This window comes from Phoca vitulina, unplaced genomic scaffold (assembly GCF_004348235.1).
Source record: "Phoca vitulina isolate PV1807 unplaced genomic scaffold, GSC_HSeal_1.0 scaffold50, whole genome shotgun sequence".
In the NCBI taxonomy this organism is placed as follows: Eukaryota; Metazoa; Chordata; class Mammalia; order Carnivora; family Phocidae; genus Phoca; species Phoca vitulina.
In genome coordinates this window covers 1,537,976-1,550,994 of record NW_022589753.1, presented here as the reverse complement: position 1 = coordinate 1,550,994, position 13,019 = coordinate 1,537,976, and the positions used below count along the sequence as shown (strand labels likewise).

The window sequence follows — 13,019 nt, the reverse complement described above, 5'->3', positions numbered from 1 at the left end:
GAGGAGAATGGGGGAGTAGGGAGACACCCCCCGGGGAGAATGGGGGGCAGCCATGCCAGCACTGTCATGGGGGGGAACAGGGAGGCAACACGGCACTTCTGTCGCCCCCCAGACGACCACGGCCGGTGTCTCCGGCGCTGCGCCCACGCGCGGGAGTACACGGCTGTGATTCGGTGACATACCCCTGAGGTCGCGAAGTCGGCCCTCCCCAGCCCCAGCGTCCCAAGATCCCCTGACCCGGGGGCTGTTTCCCGCACGTCTTGGGACCTGGCGTGTCGCCCTAGCCGTGAACCTGAGACGCCCCCTCCCGCCCCGCAGGTGCCCCCGCTCTCCGGCGACGGTGGGGGTGCGGGCTCCAACGCCCACCACTCGGTGGTCGCCCGCCACGCTGTTCCGGGCGCCGCCGCCAGGGGCCGCCGCCGCGCCCCTATGACACAGCAACAATAGGAGCCGCTCTGGCCCGCGCACCGCCCTCCCGCGCTTCCGCCGGAAGGGAGCGCGGGCGCGGGGCGGGCCGGGGCGGGCCGATGGACGGCTGTCTCTTCCAATCGCTGGCGGCTCGGCGTCGACCCCGCCCCTAATACGGCCCAATAGGCGGCGAGAGCGGCGGGAGGGGCGGAGCGAGAGGGGACTTCCGGCGGGGCCCGGCAGGCGCTGAGGAGGAAGAGCGATCCCGGACGGCGCCTCTCGGCCGAGTCGCGGCGCGGGCCAGGTGCGGGGGTCGCCGGGGGCGGGGACGGCTGCGGGGGCGGGGCCTGCGCCGTCGGGGTGCCTGAGCCGGGGTCGGGTCCGCGGAGGCCCGGGTGTGTGTTTGGGGGGGGCGGCCGGCGAGCCCGGGTGGGGGGCCCGTGCGCGGGGCGGCGGCTCTGGGGGGCCTCGGGCTCTGGAGCCCGCCGCGGCCGTGTGGGCCCGTCCGCCCAGCGCGACGCCCGGGGGCCGGAGCTAGGGGTGCGGCCCCACGCGGGGTGTATCGGTGGGGGCGGCGTGGGGCGGCGCGCCCCCCGGCCGCGGAGCCGGCCCCGCTGCCCCGCAGCGCTTCTCCCCTGCCCGGACGCCCAGCCGCCGCGCTGCGGTCTAGGGGGCGGGCCCCGCGGAAGCCGGCTGACGGCTCCACTCCCGCCCAGCTCAAGTTTGTCAACTTGTTGGGGGCCCCAGGCCGTAGAAAACCCGAGTGCCGCGGGGGGGGGGGCGGGGCCACCCGCAGCGGGGCGGTGAGTGTCATGCTCCGGGAAACCCGAGAAGCGGCGGCGGCGTCGCCCCGGCACCTGGCTCCGCGGGCTCAGGTGCCGTCGGGCGCTGTGGCCGGGCTCCGCGAGGACAGCTTCCCGGGCCCCCTTCCTCCCCGCCCGGAGGTGGCCGGGGGGCGGCCCTGCTTTGACCGGGTTTGCATGCTGGCCCCTCTTCCAGGATGACGACTTCAGGCGCTCTCTTTCCAAGCCTGGTGCCAGGCTCCCGTGGGTCCTCCAACAAGTATTTGGTGGAGTTTCGTGCAGGAAAAATGTCGTTAAAAGGAACTACTGTCACCCCAGATAAACGGAAAGGGCTCGTGTACATTCAGCAGACGGATGACTCCCTCATTCACTTCTGCTGGAAAGACAGGACGTCTGGGAACGTGGAAGACGTAAGTGTGTGTTACCCTGAGTCTGGTCTTGGGGAGCGTGCCTCATCCTCGGGACAGGAGCGCGAGGAGCTGCCGCCGCTGCGTTCGGGACACAGCAGCTGTTTTACACTCGGAGTGCGTTGCTGGGATTCGAGGGCACCGCTGCTCTGGTGCCCACATCAGCTGTTATGCTTTGCTCGCGCGTGTTCCGAGTCTCAAGGATTCTGTAGGGTCCTTCCTCGTGGTCTGTGCGTTACGCTCTGAAGAGTAGATGCCTAGAAGTGCGCCGCGTGTGAATGCTGACCTGTTACCAGCTCTTTCTGAGCAGCTGCTTTATTTAGCATTCTTTGTCCTTCAGACTCACTTGTTCTTTGTTGAGAGCAGTGCAGAACCACCTTTTAACTCGTTTTGGAGCATCATTCCCAAGATGTCTTTCTTAAAAATCCTTGAAAAGCTGCAAGCCCACCTTCCTTGTTGCGGACTGAGCCCCTCTCCTGGCCCTCATGCCCTTGGTGGGGTGCCTCTGACCCTGGCTTCTCCACCCGGTGGAGACCCTGCTGGTGAGGGGCCTTGGTGACTTGGTTGTGTCTGCATCCTGTACCCCCTCCTCCCGCCCCCACGCAGACGTAGGAGCCAGCGTGTTTCTCTGGGAGGCTGTGGGATCAGCAGTGTGTGTTTCCGTGAAGCTAACTCTCTCCTCTTCTGTGGCTCTTGGAAGGACTTGATCATCTTTCCTGACGACTGTGAGTTCAAGCGCGTGCCGCAGTGCCCCAGCGGGAGGGTCTATGTGCTCAAGTTCAAGGCCGGGTCCAAACGGCTCTTCTTTTGGATGCAGGTATGTAGAAGGTTTTGTTTTCAATATATGTTTCTCTGTCATAGAATCAGGTTAGAAACTTGCTCACTGGACCGTAGAATTCACTTTCATGAAACGGCTGATGCTGACTGAACGTGATTGTCACGGACCCTAAAAATTCCGGTGTGTCTTCTTGTGGGGGTGGTAGGTGGGGGGCACTGGAGCAAGGGGCCCCTTCCAGGGTCCAGACATTTGTGGCTGGGCTCCGGGTGCCCATGCAAGATCGGAATTCCTGGCAGACCAAGCGTGGTTTCTGGACTCGGCCCCGGTGTTGCTGCGTTGACAGGTGCCTAGCCTCTGGTTGCTTGTCTCGCAGTGCGTGCCCCCCACCCCTGCCATGAGCACCCCAGAGCGGAAGCAGGGGTGACTGTGTGTGTTCTCCTTGCTGTGTTTTTTACAAAAATTGAGTGTTTTCTCCCAAGCTTTTCTCAGCCCTGCCTTCCCTCGTTGCGTGCTTTGGGGGTCTTTGGGGGTCAGTGCACCAGGGCACTCTGGCGCCCACAGCTGCAGTCACTATCCCGTTGAGTTTAGCAGCCGTCGCTCCTTCTCCCACGTGTCGGCCATTGGGCTTGTTTCCGTCCCCGTTTTGTCGCTGGCAGTGGGTTAAAGAGTGACTCTACGCCGAGGCTATTTTCCGTAAGGGGGGGGGGGTTTCTGTTAAAATCGAGAAGTAGACTTGTTAGAAGTGGGTATACGGGGGCATTTACAGTTCTGACAGATGTTGCCACTTTCCTTCCCCAGAGGTTGACCCCCCTGCCCTTCCCCTAGCACGTTCTAGAACAAGGCAGAGGTTTCTCTGTGGGGGCCGCACAGGCTGTGCTGCGGACACTTGCCTCTGCCCACGTAGCGTGAGAGGCACGTGGACACGGAGTAAGTGGACGGGGGCGGCGCGTTGCACCGAAACTTCATTTGCAAACACAGACGGGGGCGGGGGGCCTGAGCTTGTTTCTGCACGGTTTTGCCAGGGAAGTTTTCATCAGCCCTACCTTACCTGACTTTGCTTCTCTGCCCTGCTGCCCTCCACCCTGGGGGTGGGGAACTCTGTCTTATCCCCCTTCTTTGTCCCTGGCTCCCCAGCAGACCCACAGTGCCTCCTCAGTCGTGGGTGCTTCGTCTCGTAGTTCTGGGGGCACTGACGGGACAGTGCTGCCTGGTGACGCCCTACGCCCCGAGGTGCTGCTGTCGAGTGCCTGCCAGGTGCTTTCTTGAGTCTCCAACTAACCCTGAAGGGCCGCGGGCTGGGGCTGGTTCATGGGTGGTGGTGTGATAAAAGGGTTCTTGTACTGTTACATGGGTCACAGGAAGGCATCGGGGCTTTTAGACTGTTGTGGAAAGCACGAAATTCTGGAGGCTCGGAAGGCGTCGCTGGGTGCAGACTGGGTGCCCTTGGTGCTTTAGTCTTCCCGCCCTCAAAACGAACGTTGCCGCAGCACCAGCGATCTCAACGGGCTGCTGTTCCTTTCGGCCCTGCTGGGTTCTCTCCTCGGTGCTGTGTGGCTGTGGACTGGTACCTGCACCTGTCGACCCTCTCGTCTGTAAGCCACGTCACTGGCAGCGGGCCGCTCCGTTGCAGCTGTGGTCCTGTCCTCCCCCAACAGGAGCCCAAGACAGACCAGGACGAGGAGCATTGCCGGAAGGTCAACGAGTATCTGAACAATCCTCCGATGCCTGGAGCGCTGGGGGCAAGCGGGAGTGGAGGCCATGAGCTCTCTGCACTGGGTGGTAATGGTCACCTTCCAGAACGTGTTGGCATGTCAGTGGATGTCAATGATGTGTATTCCTGATGATGCAGGCTGGTTGTTTTTGGTTTTGGTTTTTATTTCATTTTTTAATTAAAAAAGAGAGCATGTGCAGGCGGGAGGGACAGAGGAAGAGGGAGAAGCAGGCTCCCCACTGAGTAGTGAGCCCGACGAGGGGCTCGATCCCAGGACCCTGAGATCATGACCTGAGCTGAAGGCAGACACTCAACCCACTGAGCCACCCAGGCGCCCCGGGGCTGGTGGTTTTTAAGTAGAAATGGAGGCTTTCAAGGCAGAAGCCTCTTAGTAGTTCCAAGTGCAAGCCTCCGCCCAGCTTCTGGTGATAAAGCTGTCTGAGCTCCACCCTGTTGGCTCCTTCCAGGCGCTACTGTACAGTGCCGGGAAAGCCAAAGGGAGGGGTCACGGTGCCTGCTGTCTCAGCCCAAGGCCCCCAGCCTCCCCATAGCCCCGTGGGTGTCGACCCGGGCACCCGGCAGCCCCAAGTCTGACCCCTTCTGTCTTACAGGCGAGGGCGGCTTGCAGAGCCTGCTGGGGAACATGAGCCACAGCCAGCTCATGCAGCTCATCGGACCTGCTGGCCTCGGAGGACTGGGTAACCCCTGTGTTAGGAGTGGACAACCTTCAGTCACGGTTGCTTTGGGATTTGAGTTTTTCCTTCTCATTGGCTCTCAGTGACATCTGTGAACGTGTGTTCCCTGTGCCAGCTTCCCTGGGAAGGGCCGCGTGCTCTGTGGTTTGAGCTGGGAGCTGGTCCGTGGTGAGGACCCAGCTCTGTACTCGAGGGGAGCACAGCTGGCCTGGGAGCTGGTTCCTGCCTGGGGCCCTCTGCTCTGGTTCCCCTCTGGTGGGCCTGCCCGCTGCCGCCTTCTGTTGGGCTGGGATCGGTGTGTTTCTTGGGCGGCAGGGAAACGCTCGCTACTCTGCCAGGTTTGGACTGCGTGTTACCTTGGACCTAAGTGTGGTGTTAGTGGAACGGGAGACAGAAACGATCTGACTTGGCGGAATAAGCTTCCAGAACACTACAGTCTGAGCCATCGCTACTCTGGCACCCCAGCCCACTGTGGTCACCACTTCTCCCTGCTTGTCCCTTGGTGTTAGCGCGGGATGTCTGGCGGGGAGGTGGGCTCTTCCGGAGAGCATGGCGTCTGAGCTCATGTCTTCTTGCAGGTGGGCTGGGGGCCCTGACCGGGCCAGGCCTGGCCAGCTTACTGGGGAGTGGGGGGCCTCCAGCGAGCAGCTCTTCATCCAGGTGAGCCTTGTCCTCTGCCCCACCATGCCTGGGTGCCACCAGGGGTTCCCCACCTTCAAGGAGACTGGACATAGGAGATGCGTTAGGATGGAAAAGACACCTGGGGAGGGTCCTTTTCGGGGTCTAGGCGGATTTCCGGCAGTTCAGGGACCCCTGCCACAGGACGACTTGCGGTGGGCGCCTTTAGGGTGCCTGGCCGCTCCATTGCTGCCCTCGCTCTTCCCAGCTCCCGGAGCCAGTCGGCAGCCGTCACCCCGTCCTCCACCACCTCTTCTACCCGAGCCACCCCAGCCCCCTCTGCTCCAGCAGCTGCCTCGGTGACCAGCCCGAGCCCCGCACCCAGTTCAGGTAATGGAACCAGCACGGCAGCCAGCCCAACCCAGCCCATCCAGCTGAGCGACCTTCAGAGCATTCTAGCTACTATGAACGTGCCGGCCGGGCCAGGAGGCGGCCAGCAAGGTAACATGCTGCTCGGCTCCAGGCTGGGGGGTGAAGGTGCCTGCTGCCCCCTGCCTGCTCGCTTGCTGGCTTTCCAAGGCATGGGGCCAAGCATGTCCCTGGGCTGAGCCGCTGCCCTCTTCCCTCGCCACACCCAGTGAGGTCATGGCTCGGGCGTCTGTGGCTGGCCTCCAGCTGCTGATGGCCGTGTGCTTACGCCTTAGTTGACCTGGCCAGTGTTCTGACGCCCGAGATCATGGCACCTATCCTTGCCAACGCGGACGTCCAGGAGCGCCTGCTGCCCTACCTGCCCTCCGGGGAGTCACTGCCGCAGACGGCAGAGGAGATCCAGAACACGCTGACCTCGCCCCAGTTCCAGCAGGTAGATGCTGTGGCCTGGGTGCCCCCTGCTGTGTGCTTGGTGGCAGGGGACATGGCTTACCTTCCACGTGGCTCCCTGTCACCAAGCATCCTTGCACCTGCGACTGGCCCAGGCACCTCCCCCCCGCCCCCCAGGGCCTTTGCCAAGTGAGTGCTCAGGAGTGTCTGGCTTTCCTTTGCAGGCCCTGGGCATGTTCAGCGCGGCCTTGGCCTCTGGGCAGCTGGGTCCCCTCATGTGCCAGTTTGGCCTGCCTGCAGAGGCCGTGGAGGCCGCCAACAAGGGCGGTAAGTGCCTGCCCCCCACCCCCACCCTCCCCACCCCGCGTGGCGAAGGCAGAGTTTGCACAGCATAGGGCTGGCTGGCCTGGCTGGGGCATCTCGGGGGTCCTGGGCCTCTGTCTAGAAATTTTTATCTGTCCCCTCCGGTCAGCAGTTCCAGGCCAGGGTCTAGAAAGGTCGCCTCGTGTTTTTAAATGCATTTTAGATGTGGAAGCATTTGCCAAAGCTATGCAGAACAGTGCCAGATCCGAGCAGGAGGGTGACGGGAAGGACAAGAAGGACGAAGAGGAAGACATGAGCTTAGATTAATTAACTGGTGTCCCCAAGGGGTCGGGATTTGCGGCTGGCGACCTCAGTGATGGGGCTTGTGGTGCGGTACACGCCCTCACCTCCGTTCCAGCTTGCTGAGAAATAAAGGTCTTGTCTTTTACCTGCCACCTCTGGTTTTCCTGTGTGCCCAGGAGGGGAGTTGGTGTGAGGGGAGCCCCCTGGGCAGGTGGTTCCCCCCACGGGCATGTCCAGGGTCTAGATCCGCCTCTGACCGACTGCTCTACTCCTTTCACATTTGAAGTCAACACTCAAACAGAAGTTACTTTTTTTTTTTAAGATTTTGTTTATTCATTTGACATAGACACAGCGAGAGAGGGAACACAAGCAGGGGAAGTGGGAGAGGGAGAAGCAGGCTTCCCGTGGAGCAGGGAGCCCGACGCGGGGCTCGATCCCAGGACCCTGGGACCATGACCTGAGCCGAAGGCAGACGCCTAAGGACTGAGCCACGCAGGCACCTCTACTTTTTAATTTTTAAGAAGCAGGGCAGATTTCTCATGTTATGAAAAATTGGTGGAGGGAAAATCTCATCATGAAGCTGAAAGATAAACAGTATTAAAAACCCCAGTTTAAAATGTTCGGTATAACTTAAATCGTTTTCAAAAAGAAGATTCATTCCCTAGACTCTAGAGTCCAGATAAATAGACTTGATGTGAAGTGGGCTGAATTGCAGTGGCTGGAGGCTCTGAGAGGTGGGAGCCTGCCTGCCCAGGGCGGCCCTCCTGTGGACACCAGGCCGGGGTCCCTGAAGGCTCTCCTGCGTGGCTGCTGTAGGGGCAGCTTGCTAGGTGGCTGGGCAGCCGCTGGCCCCCACTGCCCCCTGGATGCCCACAGAGCGAGACCAGGTGACAGGGGACCCGTTCAGCATCAGATTCCTCATGCAGCCGCGGTAGGCTAGAGGCCTAGCCTGTGTGTTCGTGGGCTCTGGGGGAGCAGGGAAAGATGGGGAGACAGGTCAGAGCAGAGGCCAGCGGCCCACTGCCCCCCCCTCCCGCCACGCCTCAGTCTCCCTGGCTGCCCCATCACAGGAGGGTGGGGTGAGAGTGGGGTGACCCGATGCCTGGTCCCGGAGGGGCAACTCCCACCCCAGGCTGAGGCTGCACTCACTAGGCAGGCCCCCGAGGTGCAGAGGTGCTTCGGCAGTGGCCACGGAGGCCACCAGCGCAGGGCCCAGGGTCTGGTTGCTCTGTGCGTCCACCTCCAGCTGGAGCACGTTCCCGCTTCTGGTCACTGTGGGCACAGGGTCCTTGTGACGGGGGGGCGGGGCCAGGGGCTGTTTGCCATGCAGCCTGCCTGGGGGGCCCACCACTGTTCCCTCCTGGGTGCTGTACTCAGCAGAAAAGCAGGGATGGGGGTGGGGCCAGCTCACCCGCCAGTCGGTGCCACTGGCCGTCACACAAGGCCGCCGGGCACATCACCCACGTGGAGAACTCCCCCGCACCATCGTCCGCCCGCAGCAGGACCTGGGGGCGGGGGAGTGGGCGGAGGTCAGGAGGGCCTTGCGCACCCCAATCCCCGCTGCGGCCGCAGCGCCCGCTCCCACGGCTCACCTGCTCGGCCCGCAGCTGCAGCTGCAGGTAGGGCGGTGCCTGGACCCGGCCCAGGTGCAAGATGAGGCCGGTGGCCGCCCGAGGCCGCACCTCCAGCTCCAGGGCCGCGTGACGCAGCACGGCCCCCGCGGTGTCTGTGAGGAGGGGGCTGTGAGGAGGGGCAGAGCTGCCCGGGCTCCCCCCTCTGGAGCCCCGCTCCTGCCCCACTGGGCCAGGGGCACGCCCACGCCCCACAGACCTAGGGTGACCACACCCCCGCTGTCTGCGAAGAACAGGCCCTTCTCCAGGGGGCCTGAGAAGCACGGCGTGACCCCCATCACCCGTGTGGGGGCCCCCAGGGGCCGCCCGTCCAGCCTCAGTCTCCTCACACAGCCACTGAAGCCAGACCTGCCGGTGGCCACCTGCGGGGACACAGATGGGCTGGTGTGGGGCAAGGTCCCGGGGCTGGGAGGGCCGTTCAGCCGGGGAGGGGGGTGGAAGTGAGAGCAGGGGGCGGGGTGTGGAGTGAGGTGGTTTAGGGTTGGGGGGTAGATGGAAGGGGTTCTCACTGGGAGCCTCGGGCTGAAGCCACTGGCAGGGAGGCCCCCCACAAAGAGAGTCTGGGGCCGGGGACTCCCTGCCCCCCGGTGCTGCTGGCCGGGCCCCTCCCGGTCCTGGGCCCAGACCCCATCTGTCGCCAGCTGGATCCGAGTCTTTCCCCACCGCACAGACACCTGGGGGCAGGAGGGGGCACGTCAGAGTGGGAGCTCCCAGGACCCGGCCCGTGTCCCCTCCTCAGCTCCTCTCACCATGTGCCACCGGCCAGCCCGTGAACGCTGGCGGCTCTGGACGCGGAGCTGGGGCCCAGGGCCCTCTGTCTGGGCAACAAAGTGTCCGTGGCTCAGGAGGAGAAGCAGAGAAGGGCTGCTGGCCGTGAGGGGGGCAGCGAGCAGCAGGAGTCCTCGTGGGGTGCGAGGGCGGACCAGCATCGAGAGGTGGGACCTGGAAGCCAAGCAAGGCCGTCAGCCTGGGCGGCCCCTCCGCACCCTCCCCACCCGGCCCAGCCTTACCAGTTCCCAGGGGGTGCCGGGATGTGGGCAAACTCCAGGTAACTGGACAGGGGGCCCCCAAACTGGTAGGCATCTTGGATGGTCCTGGGAGGCCAGGGTGGTGTGCAGGCAGGGTCCTGGGGGGGCTGGCGGCTGCGTCGGCCGGGCTGAGGGGATCAGATCGGAAGCAGGAATGCATGGGGACCGCCTTCTGACCGACCACCCCCCCTGCCCGCACACCAGCCTCCGGGTGCCCCACCTTCCGCGCAGCTGCGGCCCTCAGTCCTCGAGGCGCCTGCCCTGGGGTTTGGGTGTGCGGGGTGGGGGCACAGCCTGAGCTCACGTTGACTTTCTTCCAGTCCTGCTGCAGGTCGAATACACGCTGCGGCCCCACGGGCCTGAGGAGGGTGGTGCGGTCAGCACTAGCGGGGGCGCGGGTGGGCACTGGCCCCCACGCCCCCCTGCGCCCCCCAGCCGCAGCTCACCGCATCACGAATACATTGCTGATGCAGCCCTTGAAGTTGAAGTAGTCGCCAGTCTTGGACAAACCTCCTAAGAAGAGATCCTGGGACTCCTGAGGCTGGGGCCTGGGGGGCGGCCCCTGGTGGGGCTTCATCTGCTGAAGCTGGTCGTCCACATAGAGCCAGACCCTGCAGGGAGGAGCAGTGTTTCCCCCGCCCTGCCCCATCCGCCCACCGCTGCCGCCTTCCTGTCCCTGGACACCGCTGCCAGAGGCCCAGTGGGCCAGGCTCACCCTGTGTCGTTGCTGTAGAAAGCCACATAATGGGGGACGCCGTCGGCAAAGCTCCCTCGGGTCTTCACCTCTGTCCTCAGCAGCTGCAGTGTCACACGGCCCTGCTGCAGGGACACCTGGTATGGCCCATCCTGGGGACAGTGGCCAGGTCAGCGGACCAGGCCGGGACCCGGACTCCCGCCCTCCAGCCCCCCGAGCCCCACGCGGCCGCTGCTGGGACTGGGGGCGCACGCACCAGGAACGCTTTGTGGTAGAGCAGACCCGCGTCCTGGGTGCTGCGGAAGCCGAAGCCGGAGTAGATGTGGCCCGAGACGGGGGGGACATCAGGGAGCTCCAGGGACAGGTAGCCATCGCCGTGGAAAGTCATGGCCCGTCCCACCTGCAGGAGGGGGACCATGAGTGCCCGCGGCACAGGCCTGGAGGGGATGCTGCCGGCCAGGGAGGGGGTGGGCTCACCAGCAGGTCGGCAGTGCAGCCCGAGCTGATGCCCGTCGTGTTCAGCCTCTTGAGATCCACGTACTTGCCCTGAGCCTTGATGCCCTTGACGCAGCCGCGGATCGAGCCTCCGGAGGGGAAGAGCTGCCGCAGGCTGCAGGGGACGGGCATGAGGCCGCCGCCGCCTTCGAGCCCCCGGCCGCCCCCCGGCCGCGCCCCGGCCGCGCCCCGGCTGCCCGCTCACCTCGGGGGCAGCTGGTCGGGCGGCACGCCCCCCAGGTAGTAGGCGTCGGCCAGCTCCAGCGAGCTGCTGTGGTCCACGCTGAACACGTTGTTCCTCTCCACGCGCACCAGCACGCGGCTCACACGGCCGCGGTTACCCCCCAGCAGGAACACCTGGATCTGCAGGGTGCCCACGGGCCAGGGCTTCAGGGTGCGCCGTGGGTCCTGCGGGTCCTCCCGGAGCCCCCGAGCCCCCCCGAGCCCAGCCTTACTGCCTTGCTGGCCGTGGTCATGGTCAGCAGCTTCTGCACGTCCTCGTGCTGCGGCTTGGCCCGCATCAGGCCTGCGCCAAAGTCGTAGAGGAGGAGGAGGCTGCCCTTCTGCGCGGCCAGGCACAGGAACTGGTCCTGGGGGGAGGGGCAGGGTCAGTACGCGGCGGGCGCGGAGGGGGCGACGTGCGCTGGGGCCGGGCAGCCCGCGTGCCTGGTGCCGCATGAAGAAGATGATCCCGTTGGAGGACACAAGCCGCATCTCCTGCTCGAAGCGTTTGGTCATGCCGATCTGACTCTCCACGCTGATGCGCGCGAAGCCGGAGCCGTCCAGGTAGGAGCCATCTGTGAGCCACGGGTCCCCGGTCGACTTGGAGCTACAGGTCAGAGGCCACAGGAGTCAGCCGAGAGCCGGCCGCAGCGGGATGAGGGCCGGGCCCTGGCTGCACGTACCGGGCGCAAGGCCTGTCCACGGCTGTGTCCACCTGGAAGGTCTCCTCGAAGTTATAGACGCTGAGCACCTCCTCGTTGAGCGTGTCCATCTCGATGCAGCCCAGGTAGCCAGGGAAGCGGAGGGGCTCAGGGGGCTGTGGGCAGGGGGCACAGTCAGGGATCCTCGCCCCCAGGCAGACCCAAGGGAGGGCGCTCAGTGTGCAGCCGGACATGGAGCAGGACTTGCTGGGACAGGAGTGCCGGGCCGCCCCCCACCAGGCCAGGCTCACCGTGAAGTGGCTGGGGTAGCCCCCCACGTAGAAGACAAAGTCGTCAGGCCGCAAACTGAGCAGCCCCTCGGCCCCGGGGGCCACTGTGTCGCCCTTGGTCTCATGGAGCATCTGCTTCTCCACCGTGACAGACATGTGACCAAACTGGAGGGTCCTGAAGGCAGAGGGGGGGTGAGGAGTGGACCCCGCCAGGCGGTGGAGGGAGCACAGGGGGCCGGGCCACACACCTATCAATGCTGACTGCTGCAAACTGCTCCCCGATGTCTTCGTCGACGCTGAGGGCTGCGAGGCCCGCCTCCCCCAGGCGGTACACCCAGTGCACCTTCTGGTTCCGCAGAGCCACGCCCATGTAGTCCCCGACAGCCTGCGGCGACAGGAGACTCAGCGGGACGGGGACCCAGCCCTGCCTGCCGGCTCCCAGCTAGTGCCCGGCCTCGCCCAGCCCGCCGTGCCCGTCCTGCCCGCCTGGTACCTGGCGGCTGCCCATGTAGAGCACAAAGCGATCCCTGGGGACCTGGCCAGACTCCGGCTCTGGACTCTGGAGGTAGAACTTGAGAGCGGTGTAGGCGGCGAGGTCGGAGAGGTCCCGCGGGGCACGCAGCTGCACCCCTGAGCGCCCATTGAACTTCATGGACACCTTGACCTGTGGGGGGGGGCGTGTGGCTCATCAGTATCCGCTGCCCGGTCTTCCAGAGGCGACTGTGCCCCGGCGCTTGCTCTCACCTTGCCGGCAGCTCCGCGGGCCTGGGCGATGAGCTCCCGCACGCGGCCGATGCTGGCAGACAAGGCCAGGCTGGTGTTGTGCGTGCCACGGTTTTCTAGGAGGCTCAGCTTGGCTAGCAGCTGCGGCAGCGTCTTCTCCAGGGTGGACACTGCAGGGAGCAGAGGGTGTGACCCCGACAGCCTGGCCTCACCCAGTCCCTGGCCACCCCCCAGCCCCCCATCAGGGGACCCCGGGGCCCACCTGAGCGGCCCGCGTCGAGTACCACCTGGCCCAGGTCCTGGCTCCGCAGGCCTCCGTACTGGCCCTGCCACTGTTCCAGGTGTTTCTGCATGTCCTGAATCCGCGACTGCACGCGGGCGGCCGTGTCCTGGGCTTCGGCGGCCACGGCTTTGGCGTGAGCAATCTTCTTGCTTGTCTCGTCTGTGGCG

At 64.8% G+C, this 13,019-nt stretch overlaps 2 protein-coding genes across 2 annotated transcripts in view; one reads left to right on the top strand and one right to left on the bottom strand.

The window, feature by feature from the left end:
• Positions 1-632: 632 nt before the first annotated feature.
• On the top strand, positions 633-7,015 carry ADRM1 (adhesion regulating molecule 1). Its single transcript, XM_032387687.1, has 10 exons — positions 633-712; positions 1,408-1,621; positions 2,319-2,435; positions 4,052-4,175; positions 4,719-4,805; positions 5,381-5,462; positions 5,689-5,921; positions 6,125-6,282; positions 6,464-6,566; positions 6,766-7,015. Exons 2-10 carry the CDS (start codon positions 1,409-1,411, stop codon positions 6,867-6,869), a joined length of 1,221 nt encoding a protein of 406 aa, XP_032243578.1. The 5' UTR covers positions 633-712; position 1,408; the 3' UTR covers positions 6,870-7,015.
• Positions 7,016-7,301: 286 nt separating this feature from the next.
• LAMA5 (laminin subunit alpha 5) overlaps positions 7,302-13,019 on the bottom strand; it is a 50,225-nt gene continuing 44,507 nt past the window's right edge. The window contains exons 59-80 of the mRNA XM_032387678.1: positions 12,832-13,011; positions 12,591-12,739; positions 12,340-12,510; positions 12,095-12,231; positions 11,868-12,021; positions 11,599-11,732; positions 11,360-11,522; positions 11,149-11,283; positions 10,899-11,056; positions 10,676-10,808; positions 10,455-10,598; positions 10,220-10,350; positions 9,951-10,115; positions 9,725-9,863; positions 9,487-9,632; positions 9,226-9,418; positions 8,986-9,150; positions 8,676-8,838; positions 8,438-8,571; positions 8,257-8,350; positions 7,995-8,117; positions 7,302-7,811 (exon numbers count right to left, since the gene is read on the bottom strand). Of these exons, the coding sequence (XP_032243569.1) occupies positions 7,672-7,811; positions 7,995-8,117; positions 8,257-8,350; positions 8,438-8,571; positions 8,676-8,838; positions 8,986-9,150; positions 9,226-9,418; positions 9,487-9,632; positions 9,725-9,863; positions 9,951-10,115; positions 10,220-10,350; positions 10,455-10,598; positions 10,676-10,808; positions 10,899-11,056; positions 11,149-11,283; positions 11,360-11,522; positions 11,599-11,732; positions 11,868-12,021; positions 12,095-12,231; positions 12,340-12,510; positions 12,591-12,739; positions 12,832-13,011 (3,251 nt within the window). The 3' untranslated portion in view covers positions 7,302-7,671. The remainder of the gene's footprint in view (positions 7,812-7,994; positions 8,118-8,256; positions 8,351-8,437; positions 8,572-8,675; positions 8,839-8,985; positions 9,151-9,225; positions 9,419-9,486; positions 9,633-9,724; positions 9,864-9,950; positions 10,116-10,219; positions 10,351-10,454; positions 10,599-10,675; positions 10,809-10,898; positions 11,057-11,148; positions 11,284-11,359; positions 11,523-11,598; positions 11,733-11,867; positions 12,022-12,094; positions 12,232-12,339; positions 12,511-12,590; positions 12,740-12,831; positions 13,012-13,019) is intronic.